This window comes from Anas acuta, chromosome 6 (assembly GCF_963932015.1).
Source record: "Anas acuta chromosome 6, bAnaAcu1.1, whole genome shotgun sequence".
In the NCBI taxonomy this organism is placed as follows: domain Eukaryota; kingdom Metazoa; phylum Chordata; class Aves; order Anseriformes; family Anatidae; genus Anas; species Anas acuta.
Genome location: NC_088984.1, coordinates 35,668,586 through 35,690,970, shown reverse-complemented (window position 1 = coordinate 35,690,970; position 22,385 = coordinate 35,668,586). Strand labels below are relative to the sequence as shown.

The 22,385-nt window shown below is 44.4% G+C and overlaps 1 protein-coding gene across 3 annotated transcripts; it reads right to left on the bottom strand.

Annotated features, from left to right (window-relative positions):
* Positions 1 to 516: 516 nt before the first annotated feature.
* NAB1 (NGFI-A binding protein 1) lies at positions 517 to 21,512 on the bottom strand. Of its 3 annotated transcripts, none has more exons than XM_068686514.1 (8): positions 21,235 to 21,512; positions 17,359 to 18,192; positions 11,756 to 11,889; positions 10,719 to 10,770; positions 5,368 to 5,478; positions 2,784 to 2,925; positions 1,532 to 1,657; positions 517 to 687 (listed from the first exon to the last, which is right to left on the bottom strand). In XM_068686514.1, the coding sequence occupies exons 2-8, from the start codon at positions 18,175 to 18,177 to the stop codon at positions 596 to 598; spliced, it is 1,476 nt and encodes a 491-aa protein (XP_068542615.1). In that variant the 5' UTR covers positions 18,178 to 18,192; positions 21,235 to 21,512; the 3' UTR covers positions 517 to 595. The 3 variants fall into 3 exon arrangements, with proteins under 3 accessions (XP_068542615.1, XP_068542614.1, XP_068542616.1); XM_068686513.1 differs by having other exon boundaries at positions 1,508 to 1,657; positions 21,235 to 21,510; XM_068686515.1 differs by lacking the exon at positions 5,368 to 5,478 and having other exon boundaries at positions 1,508 to 1,657.
* Positions 21,513 to 22,385: the final 873 nt, after the last annotated feature.

The window sequence follows — 22,385 nt, the reverse complement described above, 5'->3', positions numbered from 1 at the left end:
GAATCCGGGTCTAGGTCTATTAAATGCTATATCCACATAACATTTTAAACCATGAAATATTTTATGCATTTTCCTTTTTTTTTTTTTCTACAAATATTGTTGCAAACTTGCTGTTAATTGTGTCACGAGGTTCGCATTCCTACTTCTCCAAGGATTTTTAATTCAAATGTTTAACAACCATATCTACGCTAGGTACACTTAAAGTAGACATTGAAATTTCAAGTAAAATGAACTGTAGCCACATCTACTGGACTCTATACACGTCCCGACATCTAGATTTACTTTGATAAGTTATACAAATACATAATACATTCTTAAATAATGTAGACCCACAATATTAATTTGTGAATCTTTCCACGTTATAAAACCATTTTAACAGGAATGTTTATCCACCTGTATTACTGTTTTAGTTTGCAGTGTCTCTTGCTTTTCTGTTTCCACAGATTACTGTACCAGTTCTTAGGCTTTGGCTATTGAAATCTCTTATTTGAATGAGGCAACACTGGTTATTAAGGCTGTTTTTTGATTTTTTTTTGTTTTTTTCTCTTCTGAAGTTTCATTCCTTAGTATGACTCTGGTTTCCAGAGCAGGATGACTATCTTGTGTCTTCAGGTTCTGTTTTTATGACCTTCCTTTCTATGTTGTTAAAAGCCGAGTGAGGAAAATCCTTTAGAATACCAAGGCCTTCTGCGAGAGTAAGAGAAAGAGAGAGTTAAAAGTACTGCTTGAAAACACATATATCATATTCTTACTTCAAAAAAAAAAAAAAAGTCCATGAATTTTACAGATACTGAAAGTCGAAGCAATAAATAAATCCTGCCTCCTCCTTGTGGGCTTTAACCCAGTTGGGCTATAACCTTGGTTACATTACAGTGATGACAGAGTAATCACCACAGATTTACTTAAATTCTCCCCAGGAGCAGGGCTTAGTGCAGATGCACTCTTCACTAGCAGTTTGAAAGGGAAATTCTGCCTGGTGAATGGTTCCTGGGACTGCCGAACTGCACAAAAGCTGACCTCAGATTTCAATACTCCAGAAGGGAAGATGCGAGACTCTTCTCATCTTTCAATAACCCCTTTCCTATTGCACCTTCCAAACTCAGATGGAATTTTGTTATTTTTCCCACAGTTGTGAGAGGGAAATATATATGCTTTTTTATAAAAGCATGCTTATAATGTGATTCCTTTATACAGGCTGAAGCAATAGCAGCAATGTAATAACAGCTGAAGTTTGGGTCAATACCTCTCTGAGGACAGACACATGCCAGAACTTGCTTATCTTAATCTAGTTAACTGTATCCTCCGAGTTTATCCCAAATAATATTCAATCTGTTTTTAGATTAACAAGTAACACCACTCTTGAGGTTTTTTTTGTCCAAAGCCTTAGTTAAAACGTTACACACAACACATGTCAGACTGAGCTACCTTCCTCACTCAGAGACAGCCTGTATTAAGTACTTCAAAGCTTTTCTACAAAGCTGATTCATTTACAAGGGACGGCACTAACCCGAGGACTGGGACTTTGCCTCACCACCGGGGTAGAGCCGGATCAATTCGCTGCACAGAGGTTTTCCAACATGCTGCTCTCCATCAAGTGAAATGTGCTGCAACTGTCTACTGGGAAGATTTGACATTCGGAGATTCAGCGGTCTTTCACCTGTAAGTGGTTCACAGTGAAACATGGATGGAACAAAAAAAAGTGATATTAAAAATCAAGTAGAGACTTAAGTGAATACCAATTCTATCACCAAACGTTCATCTTAAATATCAGCTGCCTAGGAACATTTCTAGCAAAACAATGGCTGTATAAACATGGTGCTATACAGACTATTCTGCAGGCATTGCTAGAAAGGGGCACCAATCCATACAAAACTCTCTCATTCTGCCCCAAAAGCCCATTGAGATGCCCAAAAATCCCTCTCCCACTGCGCAACACAAAGAAATTTGCATCATCTGAGGAGCTGGATCCACACACCCATTTCTTTCTGGGTATTTCAGTGCTGTTTTGCTTGACCAATACACACAGATGGAAACCTATGTTCTAATGCTTATTTGTATTGGCTCCCTTAGTTTTTCCTTGTACTGCTTCTTTTCCATCCTTAAAAAAAACAAGCTCTTAAAAAAAAAAAGTCTTCTGCAATATTTCTTGTCCACGCTTAACATTTTCTCTCATTTCACAACATCCAAACAGAAAGCAATCAAACTGAACATTCCTAAAATTAATGCAAGCGAGGGAACAGGCAGTTGGTAAATCAAATAGATAACCACAAAACCGAGCTTTCTGAAGAACAGCAAGCTCCTAAGAACATTATTAGAATCTGCTTGCTTCTGAGTAATTTACATAGCCAACTCCTCAAGCGTTGTTTCTAGACTGCACGCACAGGTAAACAAGAAGAAGCACCAGCTACATTATCAGCCTTACCTTCAATCTCCACAAAGCCAGAACACAAGTGACATGCAACGTTCTGCTCTGTTTCCAAAACTTAGCAGAGACCTAGAGCCAAGTTCTGCCCTCACTAACAGCAGTGCACCCTGCGATTTCTTCCCTCCCTACGTTATCTGTAGGGAAAGCAGCCTGCCCAGTAACACAGCAGAATATGACTGCACATCTGATTGTGTTATTTAGACTGTAAGCACTTGAGGGCAGAGATCTTGTCTTGTCCATTCAGTGCTCGGTGTTCTGTTTTTGCTATACTCTACTAGATAAATAGCACTGCTGACAAAGGTTGCGTAATATCAAATGCATCTGCTGGCAGCAAGACCATGCCTGGAAGCTACCATACCTTGTCCATCAAGGTTATCTAATGACATGCCATTGGGGCTGTGCTCTTCTGAGTTTTGTCTGTAACATCCTGCGGAAAGACGTCTCTCTAATCCAGCCTGGCTGCAAAGAAGCTCCATCTGTTTTGCCATTACCTTTTCAGACTGCAAATAAAGCACAACAATAAAATAAAATAAAAAACACACACAAAAAACCCCACCTCTTTAAATACATATATATAGTGAGTCAAAACACAAGGAAAAAAGCAGTATCAGATGATAAGACTAACAGCCTAGATATAGATTTTTTGTTGACTCATATGTACAGATGTGTGCTTTACAGTTTCTTCAAAAACTATCAAGCAAACAAAATATTTCTGCACCCATAAAGATTTTCATTCTGTACATCTGAGTCACTCAAGAATACTTGAAATGCAAGTTGCTGTAGTTCATCCACACACAAAAAAACATAATGCTAAATTCTGTTCTTAGAAAACACATCAAAAAAACACTTTCTGCACTTTAGGACTGCGGGTTACGTGAAGAGAATCTCAAGAAAAGCAAAAAATAATGTCTTAATTATCCAGCTTCGCTCTGCTCAACTACACGTCTTCACAAAGTATTCCAAGAGTGATGGCAACATCTGCTAAAAACTTATGCCAAGATTTCACTAGACATCTTGGAATCTTTATTTTAAGAAACAGCACTACACAAGCTTAAAAATCTGCCATTCTGAAAGTGTAGGATGACAGTATGTTTGTGGGGGATAAAGGTGTGAAATGTCTGTCTAGAAGAAGAACAAGACCTATACACCTCTCGAGAGTGAAATTAAACAATGCAGTGCAACGTGGGAGGAAATGGCGTCTGAATGTTTGTCATTGAATTTAATGCCAGGAGAATTCTAACTTTCAATATAATCTTGTGCTTGAGAATGTAAATAAGCATGTTGCAAAAAAAAATAAATAAAAAGAAAATTACAAGCCAAAAAAAAGTTGATTTAGAAGAGCCCCAATGAACGTAAGAACAGAAAGAGTACAAAATTAACACCTTGGATCAATAGGAGGGATTTCATTTCTCTTCTAGGTAATTCCGTAATTGTTTCAACTAGTACAGATGCCTATTAAAAAGAACTAAGGGCATTTTAAAGAGCACTTAACTTTTCCTGGTAGATGATGAAAGCCTGACTTCCCATGAAAGTCTGCTTCCTCTGCAGAGTTCAATGCTTGAATACAGTGACAGCGTAACAGAGCAGCAGAAGCCGGGCGTCTGCAGCACGGCAGTGACCCCGACAGCAGGGTAACGACACGACCAATATTTACTTACTCTGACTTAGAGGCCGTCAGGTTCTGTAGAAGAACACTGAGAGCTCAAGCTTGGTCTTGGGAGGTAGGATAAAAAAAAAAAAGAAACTATTTTCAAATAGTTTCCACTCAATTGTGCTATAGTTTTGCTATTCTGTCAGTGCTGTTGCTACTTTTGAAGGTTAAGCCATTTTTAAAGGAATGAAACATTTAAGTTCTCGCTCTTGTAATCTTCGTTGCTTAATTCGAATAAAAAAGAACAGGAAGTATTTTAAATTGCAACGGTGGGGAAAACCCAGAGAGCTGCAGATACATTTGAGCTTAAAACAAATTCCACTTAGCAGTGGAAAAGAGGTTTGTTTTAAACTCAAATGCACCTGCAGTACTTATGCAGCGCCAACCAATGAAAACATGAAAGCATATAAAAGATGTAAATAGACTTTTAAAAGCCAAGTTTGTTCACCAATAACGTGACATCAGAACACGTAGCATAGCTGATTTTTGATGCAGCACAAGGAACAGAATTTGCATGTCCGTACGCTGCGTTGCAACAAAAGAACGTGGAAGCCAGGGTAACGTACTTGGTCTCAGAAAGCAGGAGCCTAGCTCCCAAATGTAAGCTTATGTGAAAGTTTGGTGATTACATTTGCCCAAATCAGTTATACCAAATAAATTTGTTGCAATTTAACATGAAATGCCTCCTTAGAAACAATAAGCAGTAGGAGATGCGTATTATACCTCAAGGCCAGGATATGCTACAGAAAAGACAAAGAAAGAATCGGAAACCTGCCTCTGTTTATTGAATGCCTTCCAGATACTCAAAAACATTGTACTTCTATCAGGCTGAATGTTATTTTACAAAGGCAATTTATCCTCTCTGATCCATGGGTTCACTATTTCCTAAATATAGTGCTGTTGCCTCTTAAAAAGAAATGGCAGAACTGAGGACTCCGAGTTCCCCTACTCTATTTATTCCTCTAGGCTCAACAACTTGAACTTTCCATTTATAACCCAAATAAAACAGCACAAGCTGTACCAATAGTACTCCACTTGCTCCAACAGGAATCGTGTATTTACAAGCCTTCTATGCTAGATCTTACCTCCTTGGAGTGAACAAGGTTAAAGCTGCAGCACCGTGTCAGAACAGTTTCAGAAGGTAAACCCAAATTAAAAGTGATGCAATCACAGCTAAGCTAGGTAGCCTTTGAAAATTGAAGGTAATTGCTTTAGTCATCAAAGCAATGCATCAAAATCAATGTACAAAGACATGGCCCGTATTATTCACGGTGTTGTGTAGTTGGTTTACCTGGGAGTTAAGAGCTGCTGAGTCTTCACTCTTTCCTTTAGCCAAAGCAAGTGGCATTTTGTCTGGCTGATAGAGTGTTTGGACTGAGTCCTGGAAGTCAGGATAACCATCCTATTGAGCATAAGAAACCAAACACCAAGAAGAATAATATATTATTGTGTTTTTTTCTGCACCCTGTCTCTCTCTATAACCAAGAAGAAAACAAAACAAGCAACATTCCTGAACATCTGCGAGAATTCTGGACTGGAGTTTACATATTTGTACTGTCCGTTTCTTTTTACATCTAGCTGCTTTCAAGATTAAGAAATCAAATTTATATGTAGTCAAGACTAAGGCATACCAGCTGCATATACTAACCTCAGAAAAAAAAATGAGTGAAGCCTCCCCAAATTCAACATACTTCACACAAAAACTATCCTCGTCTTACAAAACGAAATACTGTTTTAGAAGCAGAGTAGCAAAGATCTCATATACTATGGGAAATAACGATTCAAGAGTTCTTTCAAACAGTTATAACATGCAAATCCCTTCTGCAGCTTGCATATGTACAAATAAAGCAAATAAAGTTCTTGTGAAAGCCTGCCAGACTCCATTACAATAAATTAATCATCGGAGCGATGGTTCAGGATGAGAAATTTATCTTGCTTGGCATTATAAGGAAAGCTCATGTAAAACAGAGGAACATCCATAAACATTTACAGAAGCAGAATATAGGTGACTGTGTTAAAACAGGAGAGGATGCTAGAGATCTTAAAATAGACCCAAACCTGAAAGACGTGGCATTTGTAACCGAGGATCTGTAGACCCAAGTATCAAAAGCATGCCAAATGATGTCGATTTTCCTTTTGGATTCTGGAGGCACACGCATGCAAGCGAAAGCACTTTTGAAAACAGCCAACCAAATAGGTTGCCATCCAAGAACAAGAAATCTGATCTTTCAGAAAAATCACAGGGGAAAGACTGCAAGGTCTGCGCAGCTGGCAGGCTGCACAGTGGTGGTGAGACCCTCAGCACCACATAATGCCTATAAAGTTATTTCTTCCTGCTTCAGGAAAAAAAAAAATAAATTAAATCTGTCTGAATCACTGCGTATGGCTTTTATCCACCCAATGTATTCCCCGGGGAAAAACAAACATGATAAGTATGTAAAATTTCATAACCAGGTAAATTGCCACAAAACCTCATCCTCTCCAAACAAAGACTTGGCAGCACATTTCCATGAGCGCTGACCATTTTCAGAGTTAGGCCTGGAATTGTTGGGGAGAGGAAAAACGACTGCGTGTAGGCAGATGAAAAAGCGAACACACAAAAACGTTATCGCTCAGGATCCTATTTTTGCAGGAGATCGGAACACGGCTCTTTATAAGGCATCTGTGATCACACGCCAGTCCAAAACCAAAAGGCTGCTTCCTAAAAGGAGGCCGCGGAGCCTGCTGCCACGGCTGTCCCCCGTCACTCCTCCGCCTCCTCCTTTGATGAGGACGCAGCTCTGGCTCCCCGCCTTGGCGATCTGCCCTCCCTATCGCTGGCTGATCTCGTTCCCAGCGCCTGGATGACGAGGAGCAGGTCGTGCCAGGCGATGACCTGCTCTGCACCGACCTGGCCTCGCCGCTCCTCGCCCCTCTCCGCCCGGCACGTGGCGCTTGCTGCTTTCCTCGGCGGCTGCTGCTCAGTTGTTTTTCAAGCCGCTTCGTACAGCAGATGTTCTCAGTCCCACATGTGCTTTTTTGCTCCCTCTAATGACATTTTTCCTATGCAAACAGTAGACTCGACTGCTTTTGCTGTTTTGGTGAAAAAGACACAGAAATCCCACACTCGTGCTGATTTTCTTCTCCACTGCCTCAGCAGCGGCGGGGGTGGGCCTCTCCTCTCTCCCCCACCACCCGTGCCTCCCACCAAGGGAAGATGTTTCCTCACAGCCTCCGCTCCTGGCTTCCAGCCCATGCCCCCAGCCCCTGCTGAGCATTGTATATCTATATCGTATTCCTAATCACCTCATTGCTCTGAGAGGTGCTGCTGCTGAGCCACTCAAGGTGACAAAACAAGGGGTGTCCCTGCCCCACAACACCCATGCAGAGAGAGATCCTTGCTTCCGAAGGGGAAACGCTGTTTCCATCCCTATTCTGTTCTTTGTCCAGGGCAGACTTAGGAAGTGCACCCCTCCCAACCTTTTTTTTTTTTTTTTGTTATTTTAAACAATCTGGTTCCAAAGCCCAATTCATTCCATTCCCTTGTTTCACTCCCTCGGCACCTTTAGTCTCTCATTTGCCTGGATTTTTTTTTTCCCCTTCTCCTCTGTACACTTCACTCCCACAGCTTGCCCACCCACTCTACGAATAAGAGGGGGAGAGAGCACACAGGGGAAGAGAAAGGCTTTTACAGGTAATTTGATGTAATTCACGGCATATTGTTTCTTTGTAATGCTTGTGTGAGTTTCATATTCGTGAAGAGGATAAATTTACAGTGGTGGCTGTAACCCAGCAATGTTCAAGCTTGCACACACAGCCCTGCCAGCTCTGCCCGAGTATATGACCTTCAGAGTCTCTCCAGAGATGTTTTGTGTGTGTTTGTGAAGTGTTATTACATTTTAGGAAATTAACTAATCTTTTCTGCACAACTTTTTACAGTGTTCAAGCAGTGTATGAAATCTTTCCAAATCCAAGCTAGTATTTTAGACCACAGAGACATTAATGTCCCTGTAAAGAGACATTAATGACTAACGGGAGAAGAAATGGCACATCAAAATACTGAGTTTGGCCTTAGAACAGAAATGCAAAACAACCTTCACAAAAAAAAAAAAAAAAAAAAGGAAAAGAAAAGGAAAAAGAAAAACAAAAAGCCAGAGCTAGTTAGAAGTCACCTGCGTTCTGATCTGCATAAAGGTATTAGCATGCCAGCAAGCTAATCCAGCCACAGAGAAGCATTACAACTTTAAAAACAGGATAAGGAGTACTTAGAACAGGAAAAATCTGCAGCACTTACTATTTTCAATTTACCTCCACCTTCCTAAAAAAATTTAAAAAATCCCCAGGCATGCTACTACCAAAAAAAATATGTATTTTTTTTTTCCAGAACGCAACCCTTAAGAACAGAAACCATCAGATATAAGAGTCATCTACTGAGTAATACTGCCTCACTTTTCTTTTCTCTCTTTGAAGAAAACTGATTTGCAGTGTACCTCAGAATTGTTATGCAGCAAAGTAACAATTTACTTTTGGGAGTTCAGAAGAAAGAGGAAAGAGGCATTTACGTTGATGACAGCAGTCATTTCACAGTTAATAATACTATGCTATCATATGAAAGCTAATTTCATTTACAATTCCTTATTTTGGAGACAGTCTTATTCCTGAAATAGTCATTCGTACAATTAAATTTTCATAAGCTTTTTAAAATATGACTGGCAATTTTAGATAGAATTAAACATTCATTCTCAAAATTACTCAACTAAAACAGCGTCTAGAGAAAGCAGGCCTTTCAGACTGCTAAGATTTCACCATTCAGAAAATAAGAGAACGCATGTCCCCTAAGGTTGTCCTAATCTTTCTGCCTGCCCCCTCTCCTTCCCAAAAAAAAAAAGTTTCAGACCGTATTTTTCAGGCTTTCAATTCCTTCTTTCAATGAAGATCCCGTGGAAAAAAGCCCCTCCCTTACCGTGTGTCATTTTAGATACTTGCTCATCATCAATTATCAGTGAATGAAGACAGGCTTTCTGCTGCTGAAAGCTAATTGTCTGTGAAGCACTGTGTGAAGCAGCTCCCCACCAGCTCTTCCCAATTAAGACTAGACTGGACAAAAGAAGGGAGAATCAAGGAACCAACTTGTCATGTATTGGGCAAGGCTGATAATGGTGTGAAGGCAGAAAAAATCATTGAGCAAAGCTTTTACCTGATCTTTCCTAAGGACTGAAGAACAAGCATAGGTCAAAGCACAACCCAACACGACTGAAAATGGCCTTACAGAATTATTTTCAAAGCTATGAGTAAACCCTCAACGCACACACATATTTAGTATTGTATAAACTCAAACTACAACTGTACTCAGCCTGGTGGAACTTAAAAAAAAAAAAAACACAAAGAAAACATGAACATGCCTATATAGCTATTCATAACTGCCTTTTCAAAACCAACTGCTCTCACTGGGGTTTGCCACACAGGAAAAACCCCTGTACAGGTAACAAAGCACTGCACTGCTGAAAAAATGAAAGGCTTGCATTTGGTGCATCATTTACCAGAGATCAAGTTCCGTATGAGAAACACATCCACATTGCAGAATATGATCAAGCTCCCCTCTACAGCTAAAGAATATCACGTAGCTGTGTGACACCAATTCCAGCTCAGGCCCATCTCACATCCTAACGCACATTTAATCTGCACCTTTTGGAGCAGGCAGCACAGTAAAATCCCCACAACGCTATAAATGAATTAGACATCCACCTGAAAGTGAAACAGTAATTAAAAGCGAAACAGTAATTTGTTTAAAAAAATAAATAAAAGGGTCTGCTACTTTCATGAGTTACATAGGTATGCATATTTATGATGTTTTGTTTGTTTAAATAAGTATATTTAATAAATAAGTTTGTTTAAATAACTTTTTAAAAAGCCCTCCTATTTACTTTTCAGAAGCAGCAACTCAACAAAAAGGTAGACTGCATATATGCTGACCCTGCACTCTCAACACAAAGCTCCCAGCAGAACACCCATTTCCATAAGCAAAATCTTGTGCAGGTGTATATATTAGCCACATATACACGCTTGTTGTGCTTTTGGCACAAAAGTAATTACAAAAAACAGTAAATTAATAACTCCTGGCATAACCATGTGTGTTGATGTATACAGCTTTTTGTTAGCTTTTGACTCTTTAATATTGTCAGTTCTAGAATTCATAGCATAGTCAGAGCTAGCTAATATTCCCCCATCAATCCTTAACCAGAGCTTTGGATTCTAAACAAGATAAAAAGCTGACCCAAGAAACTTTAAAAACAACTAAAAAAAAAAAAAACAACACCCCACCTCACACCGAGGCCTTATGGGAAGACATTTCCTATAGCGCTCGCGTTTATTCCACCGCAGGAAATCACTCGGTCCCATTCCTTCCCCTCCTACACGCACAGCGCACAACACTGAGAGCAACTTCACCATACAGCAGATCCTACTCTTTACCCCTGCTCCTACAGGTTCCTCCAACGAGCATTTACATTTTCAGAGACTCCGGCGATGGATCTCGCCCTCTCTCTCACACCCATCAACTGTCTGTCAAATGTTTTTCTGACAAACTTCCTTTGACAGATCCCTTCAAAACACAAGTCAGTTTTAGCACAGATAGGTTAAAATAAAGGAGTCTCAATACCGTACCTCTATCTTGATTCTCTTTGGTGACAGTTCGTCCCGTTCTCCGCATTTAGATCTAGAAGACAAGACGCACACGCTATCAGTAAACAGCAAATTAACCCTGGTCACCAGAAATACTCATGAGAAATGGTCAAGAAAAAAAAAAAAGAGCAAGAACAAACGAGATGCTCAGAAAAAGCCTCCGATTCACTTGGACTTGGCAGTAAAAGTCACTCAAGTATACAGGAGAAGAATACAAGTGCCTTGTGTTGTTTTCAGAAGTGTCAAAAGACTCAGGCACTCTTCTTCCGAACAGAAAGGAAATCTGCTGGAGCACACAGAAATATAGAAGCGCCTTTGACTACCCAGAATGGATGTGTATTTACATAGAATCAGTATGGAAGAATTGAGAGCAAAAGAAAACCACAAAAAGCCCCCAGAAGTGTTATGAACACGCATTTTGAAAGGCCACTGCAAGAAACATCAGTTAAAATTTGAAAGCAATATACAGAAAGTATCTAAAAATAATAAATGTGACAAAAAGTTCAGTTTTAATTGTACTTAAATGCTATTAAGCCGTCGTTACTACTTTTTCATTTAACAGAACAGTAACAACTGAAATTAAGACTCAGCTCCGGTTCTTTTAAGCAGGTTTGTAAGCTGCCCCCCATGACCTTATCCATTCTCTGGAAACTAGCAAACCCCATCAGTATATATTAAAAAAAAAATTAAAAAACAATGCATTAGAAGCTTTGACTATTCTGCCAATTTACATTAAGCCTACAATTGCCTGAAATACTCGAAATACTAGCCTCTCAGATGCCTCTCCACCTGTACTATCATTGCAAAAACCTGGAAAACTGGAGAACAACTAAAAAGGTAATTCAAGACAACTAAATCTTAGCAGTTTGAAAGCTTCATGACTTAAATAGCATTTTCCTAACCTCCTCAGAAGAGCACTTTGCTAGCTAGAGAGCAAGAAGAAAGCGTCTCTTTGTGCTTCAAAAGAAATGCTGTGAAATTGATTAAGTAAAGGTCCTTCGAGTTAATTAAAACCTTACTTGGTGGTCCTGTAAGTATACTTGTATGTAACTTCTCGAGAGATTTGCCGAGCTAGTGCGAAGAGTTCATCTCTCCTGGTCAACAAGGCATTATCTTTCACACACAGCTGAGCGGCTGCTTCATTAACTGTCAGCTGGAAATTAAACACAGAGATGCATGAGTTTTCACCCATTCATTTGGAGAAGTACCCTTCTGAAATAATCAAAGATTTCAATGCCAAGCAAAATTACTTGTCACTGTATAATACACCCCGACGGGTTTTTTTGACTTTTTTATATCCTTAATAACACAGGTAAGCCCCTGAGAAAAGACATAAATGTAGCTGGTGCATTTAAAGTCCTTTCAAGTCAAACGTCATTGTAAGACACTCTCAACGTGCCCTGCTTGCGCCTCAACCCAGCATTAATTAAATCTCGGTATAAAACAGTAGCTCTGAGCGTTCACAGTGTTTGGCTCCCAAAGCCTGGTTTACAGGGAATACTATTTTTATAACTGCAATATGCCCAGGACTTGAAAAAAAAAAAAAAATCTGACAGTGTGGGTACAGATGGCTTTCCCTGGTGAATACAGCATAAATTCTGTAGAAGGTGATGGTTTAAGAAACGATTAAACTTTTTTTAGCTGTGTTTCTCACCCTCATGTTTGTGAAGACTATCTTCAGACATGAATCAAATGTAACTTGTTTCAAGGATGTTTTCCCGAGCCTGCTGGGACACATTTCTAGTGTCTCTGCTGCTGGCAATAGTTTCAAAAAGAGGGAAAAAAAAAAAAAGCCTGAAGTTAAGGCTCAAAATGGTTTCACAATGCTCTTCAGAAGCCTATAGGAAGTGGTGATATCATCCTGAATTATACCAGCTTTATAATACTGCTGTCTGAACAGCAAATGATCAATGCTAAGGACAACAACAGAATGAACGCAACGAGAGAAAGCAAAACCGAGATGCTGGAGAAGAGATTCCCTGCTCCTCCCACAGTAAACAGGAGCTAAAAAGACATTTTCACTTCTTCCTCGGCTGAAGAGCTGCAAGAGGTCAGCATCAGGCTGCAGGTACTTGCTCCAAAGCGCGCTCAAACCTTCCTTTTTGGGAATGGGGCTGCTTCGCACGGCCTTGGCTCCTCACAGGCGAGCTCAGCCTGAGCTTTGCTGCCACACCAAAACGCTCTGTATCGGTCTCAGGCTAGCGAATATTAAAAAGCAGCGAGGTTTTCCCCAGCACAGTCAGCATATTCATGCCGACTGAGCTGTGCCACCGCCAGCCCTCGATGTGGCAGAGCACGAAGCAGCGGCAGGTCAGCGCGCGGCCACCCGTGGCTGAAGACGGGCAGCCCCCAACACCACGACCACCAAAAGCACCATCCTGACCCACTCCTCCACGCGGGCAGGAGGAGGTGAAGCTGAGGACAGGGCAGCGGGGCTGCAGATTAACACTGCCTCCTGGCAAGGAGGCTGGGGAGCTCCCTCCTGCTAACACGCGGCGGGGCAGTGCTCGTGAAGCAGCTCTGAGGCCTGCAGCTCACCTGAGCTACTGCTCGCTCCATCCCCTAAAGGTCGAAGCTGTCCCATGAGGTGGGCAGCCCTCAAACTAGAGCTCTTGACGTCACCCAACTGAGAAATTTTGAGTAACACAACACTTGTTCTCCGGGGAGGCTGAAAAGCAAGAATATGTTTCAGGAGAGCTGCGGTTCCCTCAGCAGCCTGCGCCCAGTAGCACCTCACAAGAAACTGCTGTTCTTAATATTTCCTACGCATTTTTTTTCACCACCTTTAGCGGAAAAGCATCTGATCTGATTAGGACATTTCCTGCGATACCTGAACGCTAAGCAGGCTGCAAATGTGTCTTTAATAGGCAAGCTAGGTATGCTGCCTGATCCTTTAGTCTCTGGACAGACAAAAAAATCTCACGGAGATCAGATGTACGGGGTGGGAAGTTAAGGTTTGACTTGCCAAACATCTCTAGGTTGCTACGTTCCTACAATACAAAATGCTAAAATAAACTCCTGCCCATTTGAGAGGACCAGTTGTTCTATAATGGCTGTCTTTTCAGAAAGACGAAGGCAAAAAATACAGAAATAAAAGATGAATACAACACCTATGGAAAGGATTATCAATCAAAGCCAGCAATAATTTCGGTCAATGATAGGTATTACTTCGCCCAGGACGAATAACATTGCCAATGTTTACAAAATAATTCAAAGTATTTTTTAATCCCTCAATAAAGCATTAAAGGGTTGCAAAGAGCTGAAGGGGCTGAAATGCTCTGGGTACTGGTAGACAAATGCTGTTTATCCTAAACACGGGAGAAAAGCCAAATGTTTGTTTGTTTTTCCTGCTTTCTTCTTTCAGGTCACATCCAGACTTACTGAACTGAAGTGCATCATGGCTTCCTGCCTTTTCAGGAGGCATAATGCTGCAGTGAGAAAGTGCTGTATGCCTAAAAATAATGATTCTGTATGCTGGAAGCCTTGATGGCAGAGCAGCACGTAACCGTACAGGCTCTACAGAGAGGGATGGGTATATTCTCATCTGGCGGGGTTCATAAATTTCCCCCCCTAACTAGAAACACGTAATTAAATATCAAGTCCTGCTGTTTTGGTGAGTCAACAAGGGAAAAGGGAAGACAACAAGTTAGACAAAATTTATCATTTGAATTTCTGACTCCTGTTTCTCAAACTATTAAACAGGATTTTTTCAGTTTTACAGGTACCTAGACCAGCACTGAAATATTAATACGCAAATTACAAATCTGACTCAAACACGCAAGAGTCACCGAGTTCAAGGGCACGTCTCATGCTCATCCCTCCTCCAGTCCGACTTTAAACATGAATTGCTCTCCCTGATTCAAAATGTGTAATACCGAGACAATGGGATGGATTAAGGACTGCACATTTATTAGTTTTGGAACCTCCTTGTTTCAAATATATATATATTTTTAAATCAGATTTAGTCTGGGAAAGTGCCTTACACAGATACTACTGCCAATAGCACGCACTTTCAGAACAGCTCAGTACCTCCAGTTCTCACTGGCCTGTAATGGCTGCACAAGCCCTTTGAGGCACTGCAGTGTTCACACTTAACAGAGAATATTCTCAATAATTCACCACTGATTTTGCATGAAGTTTGAGGCAAGTTTGCACACAACTCCACCCTGCCTGAGGAGTCAGAGGTGGCCTGATCTTTACCTTAAGAAGCCATCTACTACTTATGTTTCTTAAATCCACAGAGAAGTTTATTCAGCTGCTCATTGCCAGCTGCAAAGAGACCTTGAACCGTGAGGCAGAGCGACAGCCTTGGAATGTATTGAACGTATTAACATGTGCAGAAGCAGTATCTGGACGAGCAGAAACTTACCTCCCCGGTCCTTCAAGGTCCTTCCTTCTGAGCAGCAAATTGTTTAAGCCATTGAAAACAAAAATCCATCGAAATTGATTTCACAAAAGATAAACTCTGGTTAACCAAATTTTAAACAAAAAAAAAGTCTCAGTGATCATGTAGTATTTCTGTATTTTCTGCTTTAAAGTGGAAATGGAGAGAAAACCATTCAAGACAAAACTTTGTGAAATCCAGCCTCTTTAAGCCAACAGCAAACCAATTGTGAGCAAATTCCTCTTGTTTGCATGTGTGCAGTTCCCATCAAGTTCAGCGAGGCCCCACATGCGTAAGTGAGGCATAAGTCAACCACATACTCCTTTGATCCTGTGCCCTTAGTCATAATAGTGATAGAAATATTTCCCAAAGCCAAACCATGCTCTCATTCCATTTTTAAACACAATTTTACAGAGATGTAGTAACGATCTGCAGAGCAGCACCACAGCAAAGTCACAGAGCAGAGCTGTCCTCCTTCCTCCCAGCATTTTGCTCCCCCAAGCCTCACTGTGCTCACCCCTCTGGCTTCACAGAGCCACCCCAGGGCCTGGCTCGTCTTGTGCTGCTGCAGGCCAGCAAACCACAGGGTATTTCTGCAGCCACCATCCCCAAGGGAGATGGAAACAGCGCGGAGCCACACACACCGTGCTGTAGGCCTCGCCTGCCGCCATGCCCACCTGAGGAGAATCCCTCTCTCCCGCCCCGGCTGCGGCACCGTAGGCAGGGCACCTACACAATCGAGCCTTTCAAACCCTGCCTCCACCTCGGCAGCCACACGTCCTCGTGCAGGAGAGGCTCACTGCTGCAAGGGCAGGGGAGAAAGGCTACGTTTGTTCCTGCACACTGGGTGAATTCATCGGTTACGCACGTCGCCGCGCAGAGCCACAGAACACGCAAATGAAAGCTGCACGACTAAAAGTGTGTGACAAACCGAGCTCACCGCCGACAACTTCCCTTGGAAGTGTCTCCCCAGCTTGTTCAGGTCCTTGTGAAGTCCCTACTGGTGACATAGAGTTGCCTTGTGAGTGTAAACACAGAAGCAAAAACATGAAAAAAAAAAACAACATTGTTTCCTCCTACCCTTTTACTCAGAAGCATGAAGAGAACTTAGTTTTACACTACCGTTAACACACCTAAAAAACTTCTTTTTGAAGTGAAAAAAGGCTAAAGCCAGTACAGCTTTTTTGGCACTCCTGTAACATAAACACTGCCTTCCCTTTTGGGAGCTCGGTTTTACATGCCAAATTTTGAATCCAACTGAAATTTTGCAATCACTGTTAACCGTGAAAATGCTGATGCAGCACTCGTATCAACAGTGTTTTGGCACTGCTTTGACTTCGTGTTTGTTCTCTTGCACTGTACTTTGGCACTAGGGAACGATTCCCAACACAGACACACCTATGGCGTTACAACACACGCAGCGTGAGCCTCAAGAAAGCCAGGCCAGAAGCAAAGGAGGCCTGCACAGACTTTTAAGGACAGGAAGGAGCAGATGGTATGCAGGTATTGAAGGGCAAACCTGCACATTAGTCACCCTTCAATACCGGTGACAGTCCTTCCCCTTCCTCCTCACAACTCTTACTGCCTGAACTTCACTTGCCTGGCCTAAATCCACTGTGTCCCCCAAAAAAATAGTGCCGCAGGTCGTATAATAAAGCTGCACACCAATTCACACACAAACACCCTATGTCACCAGGGTTAGGGACCTCATCAGCAGACCCTTTTCCACCTCACCCAAGATAGAGAGAAAGGTCTCAAGGTCAGGGAGGACAGCAGTGCAGTAGCCAAACCAGGCAACCCTGTTACCAGACACAACCTATTTTAGCTATTAAACTTCCGAACAACCTCCAAGGCGCAAGGGAATGTAACAACAGGACTGGTTTCAAAAGGTGCCGTATGCTTGGAAACCCAAGGAACATGCTCAGTGCAATGCTGGTTTGCTATTTCAGTGCCAAAGCTTTCAGACCCTGTCTGAGGGACTGTACAAAGACCGAGCAGTGTGATGACGCCAAGCTGAAGTCATCAGTGCATACATGCACACACGCGCCCCCAGGAAAGGAGGCTTCTACTTCACCCAGGATTTCCACTCCTGGGCAGGGCTGGCTACAGCTCTTGTAAGACACGCAGCTCTTGTCACCCAGGGAAAAGCGCCTGTACAAGAAGCGTACCCTCTAAGCAGCATCTCAAAAAAGGCATAGGAACAGGAGAGGGAGCCCTCTGTCGCTCAAAGGACTTTACCTCGTGGAGGGTGAGATGCTTGCCATCCTTTCTTTTCGAGTCAAATCTGCCATATATTGCACTGTACTTCCTGATCTCCTCCTCTTTGTGAGGGTCCTCGTCACTCATCTCAAAGATGTGGCCAATCATCTTTGCCAGTTTCTTATTTGTTTTCAGTAACTCCTTGACTTCACTCAAGTCACTTTTGGGCAGGGAGGGAACCATGCGTTCTACGCATTCAGCAACTGAGAGAGCAGCAGCGGCATCCAAGGTCTCACTGTTTTCCTTTGGTGAAGCCGGAGAGCCAAGGTCAGCCGGGGAAAGACTATGTTCGCTCTCTGTAGTGTGGTGTCCTTGCCAGAGTCTGGGCTCACTGCCGCTCTGTAGCGATAAGCTCCCCACCACATCGGATTTGCTCGCCCCCACGCTCTGCACGCAAGTTGTGGCAGCACATTTGGGGATCTTCAGGTGAGGCTCTCGGGTACTGCTGTTCCTCTCGTAACTACTGCAGGAAATCCCCAGCCACGCAGGAGACCCTTCTGGCAGTTTATATATTGGAATGCTGCTGACCGGTAAGGAAGTGAGAGGCTGGTTAAAAAGACCAGGGTTTGTGACCCAGTCCCTCAAAGCTTTCTGCAGCCTTCGAACATGAAGCGGCTTGCTAGCCATGCCTACGAGAGCCATTATCTCCAAAAACTCCTCTTCACCTGCTTCACAGAGCTGCTGGACATCATCGCCACCCTGCTGAATGAAGGCATCAAAGTAGAATAAGAGATTTGCTTTTTGTAGTATTCGATACAGCTGCAATTCCCCAAGGGTTCTGGGTAGAGCTGACGCCATCACGGATGACAGAACCTGCAAACAGTAAAAACAGAGAGAGGGTGAACACCAGGATGCTGGCATTCCGACATAGTGCCCCCCACCCCTCATCCTTCCTTGAGACTGTCAACTCCAGGGATGAGATTTTCTTCTCTCGTTACAAAAACACACATGGAAATGGTAAAATGGGTGATAGTTCTCTTTTTTGATAATGTATTATCAAACAAGAGACTTCGCTGAAACATTTGTGAAAAAACAAATCAGCAGATAGCTGCGATGCACCTACAAAGAAGATGATTCAAACACGAAGCCAGCTTGTTTTCAGCATTCCCACTTCATGTTTGTTCCCGAGAATGTCATTCAATATTGCTCACTGCTTCTACTACTCTCTTTTTTATGTCTTCAGATCAAAATGATCACAAAACAATCTGAAGAATTACTGAATATTTGATCGCCTAAAGGAAAAGGAAAAAAAAAACAACAAAAAAAAACAACTCATCAGCTGTGATTCTCCTTAATTCTCAAATCATTTTCCCCCATAGCAATTTGGAGGACTGCAAGACCTGTGTGGTGCCAGGAGTTGGACTCGATGATCCTTCTGGGTCCCTTCCAGCTCAGGGTATGATTCTAAGAGGAGAGCAAAGAAGAAAGAGGTGCTTCACAGAAGCCCGGAGAATTAATGAAGCCAGCTCAGTAAAAGGTTACTTCAGTAAATTTCTAGCTTTCACCATTTTATATTAAAAAAATAAAGGATCTAACGCCTCTGCTGATTTTAATTCCAGCAGCAACATCCACAGAGGAAGCAAAAATTCGGATGGATTCCAACACACACGGTTTAAAAGCATGACTTTGAATTCACCTGCCTGTTCCATTTGCTAACAGCCCGGTGTGTCACTGATCCCTATGAGACTAAAAAGCAGCAGGCAACACAGCAATTGTGCTCCAAAGGCTCCCAAGAGACAAACTGCACAGTCCTACCCCCCTTACGGCTGCAGAAAAAAACATTTCCACAAGTTTCGACGTCAGCAAACACTGTTTCCATAAAACTCATGCTACCCAGAGTGAGCCCACAAGTAAGAAACTCTTCAGAGTCCTCAGGTCTCTCAGACACAGGGTGGCTTTCACAACGACAAGCGGTTAATTTCCCGTATTATAGCATTAAGCTACACCAGCCAACCAATGAGACCTCAAGCGTGCAGTTTATATTGGTTGGGAAAGTCACAGAACTGAAACATGGAGCTGGGCTGCTAGCATTCCCCTGGCTCTGCTATCACGTTGCTCCCCAAAAAGCAACAACACAGTAGTAACCTAAAAATCAGCACTTATGGCATGATTTGCACACGCTGGAGCGGAATTGTTTTAATAACAAGCATAAAAAGAAACAAGAAACAAAACAAAGCAAAAAAACAACAAGCACACCACAAAACTGATGCAAGAGTAAATGTATTTTTATGGTCACTGGGAGACTGCTAATCAGAAGGAGAACTATGGGAAAATAATTTTTACAATAGGCTTTTTTTTTTTTTTTCCAGTTAACAACTCAAAATAAATGTACAAACGTAACAAGCAGAACTTAAATTCCGTTCAGGGGGCATCTGAAAGATCAGACTCCTGTTCAAAATCTGATCTTTGATTCCTTTCTACTAGCAAAAATTAAAATTAGGAGGCCAATGGAAACTTTACAAAGATCCATGTGGTAGCAGCAGGATGCATGCAAACAGCCTCTCCAGGGGAAGAAAAAAAAAAAGAAAAAAGAAAAGAAAAGGAAAAAAGCCTTGAAAAATGAAACAGCTGCACATATCACGCTTTGTACATTGGGATCTGTACAACAGCACTGACAGCGCTGGCTGCTGCGATCTGGGCAGCCACCTCAAGGAGCTGCTGGTGTGACCAAGACCTAAACAACTGCATGCTTGGGAACTCGGGGTGAAACTGGAAACGCTGAAGAGATGCTTATTTTAGAAATACAGCTGAACTGTAGGAAATAATAGTTAATTGCAGAAAAACAGCCAAGCACTGCACTCAAAGAGGTGAGCTGCAACGAGGAAAATGAAGCAAGCCACTTAAGGTAATCCTTTAACTCGGTATTTTAAAAATTGTCATTACTTCTCAAGAAGTTCCTTGAAAAACCCTCCCCTTCCATGCAAACTTTGGCAAGACAAACAAAACCAGCAGCTCACAGATGAGCGGTATTTCAGCAAGCTGTCCCCAGCCTCCCATTTCAAGCCATGTTGACTCTCTTCCATCAGTGCCACAAATCAACTTATTTATACGACCGCTGCGAGAATCAGCATTTTCCCGGAGAGCCATCCATCTCGGCACCAAATCTACGTAAATCTACACACAGGGACCTTGTGCCGAGCACCAAATTGAATTGGGAGACGAAGGTGTCGGGGAAATTACAGGCAGCCCGAGCGCCCCGGGCAAGGCGTGGAGCTAATTTTTCCAGCCCACGGGCTGGAAGCAGCAGCAATAGCCCAGGAGTAGTCTTTACCTCGAGGCTCCTAATCAACAAATCTCCTCCTGACAGATAAAACTGGATTAATATGTGCTACGGAGGCGGCAGTAGCGGGTCCACGGCTCAGGCTGTGTTGGGGTTTGCATTGAAAGCCAGCCCAACACCGAGGGATTTCGGACTTGGGAGCCCAACTCCGCTTTCCAAATTTAGTACAGCAACTCCTCGGAGGGCCGTGCGATTTCTCCAGCTCCCAATTTCCACGGAGAAGACATTTTTGGACACTTCCCTCTCTTGACCTGCCTTCTCCTCCAGCGGAGCTGAGCTGCTGGGGTCCAGCACACACGGCAGGGGGCTGCAGGGGAAGCCCACCCGGCTGCTGGGCGGCCCTGCAGGAGCAGGCAGGGAGCAGGCAGGGCAGGGCAGGGCTCTCTCTGCCGTGCATTTTTCCAGCCCAGACCCAGCGAAGCAGCCGGGAAATTCCCCGGCTCGCTGCAGGCTGCGGGCGGCACATCCCAGCCGTGCTGCAGCTCCGGCCGCCGCGCACCCCAAAGTTCAACAAAACACCCAAATTGCCATTAAATCGCCCTGACCGCCCCCCCAGCCCCAGCCCCGCCGCCTACCGGGGGCCGCCCGCCGCCAGCACCGCCGCCGCCGTCCCGGCGCCGCAGCCTCAGCCCCGCCGAAGTTGCTGCCGGGCCCCCCCCCGCGCAGGCTCCTCCTTGCCCATCGGGTGGGCGAGCCGGGACACGGCCCCCGCGGCCCCGCAGCCCTCGGCGCTGGCCCCGGCGCCGTCTTCGGTGCTGGACGGGGAGGGAGAGAAGCGGAGCAAGGAGGGGGGGGGGGGGGGGGGGCGCGGCGCGGCGCGGCCGCCGCCGGCTTCGCCCAGCGGAGGGGAGGGGAGAGGGGAGGGGCAGGGCCGGGGAGGGGCCGGGCTGGGGAAGGGAGGGGGAGGGCGGTCACGTGGGGAGATCCCGCGCGCGCTCCGCCGCCCACGCGCGGCCGCCGCGTGACGCAGCGCCCGGCGGGGCCGCCCCCGCCACGGGGCCTGAGATGGCGGCGGGGCGCTGAGGGGAGGGGGGGGGGGGAGGGCGTGTGTGTGAGGGGGAGACCCCACGGGGCACGGCCCCGGCCCCACGCGGGGCGCCCCGCAGTGTTCAAGCAGTGTGTGCGCCCCCACAGCCCCACGCAGGGCTCCCCAGCAGTGTGCACAGCCCCCACGCCGCCCCCACGAAATGGCGGCCGCCGTTGGCCACCGCGCGCCCCTTCGGGGTGCTCCGCGCCCCTCCACGCCTCGTCACGCCACGGTTCCCATGAGAAAGGCCGGGCTCACGGGGCACGGCGAAACCACAAGAATGCGTGTGCGCCGCGCTGCCTCGCTGCCCTCCCACGCGCCGTGCTGTTTGCATACGCCCGCGGGCGCTGAGGAGGGCTGCGAAATATCCCTCCTCAGAAATAAATACCCCTCCTCAGAAATAAATATCCCTCCTCAGAAATACCCCTCCTCAGAAATATCCCTCCTCAGAAATACCCCTCCTCACAAATATCCCTCCTCATCGCCACACGGAGAGGCGGCGGTTGCCCCCCAAAGAGACCCAAATCGCCTCAAGTGGGTCAGCGCCACGCCAAGCAGACGGAGCCACGTCTGCCTTGCCCAGGGCCAGGCAGCCATGCCCTGGGCTCATCAGGCGTCGGGGAGAGGGATGAGGGGGCCGAGGAGCCCCCTTCTCCACGTGCCCTCCATGTTCTGGCATCGCACGTCAGGGAGGAGGAA

Coding starts and splice junctions, on each gene's coding strand:
- NAB1 (XM_068686513.1), bottom strand. CDS start 18,177: ATGGCGTCAGCTCTACCCAGAACCCTTGGGGAATTGCAGCTGTATCGA. Junction 11,890..17,358: donor AGCATCTCACCCTCCACGAG/GTAAAGTCCTTT, acceptor TTTAATTTCCAG/CTGACAGTTAATGAAGCAGC. Junction 688..1,507: donor GGCAAAGTCCCAGTCCTCGG/GTTAGTGCCGTC, acceptor TTACTCTCGCAG/AAGGCCTTGGTATTCTAAAG.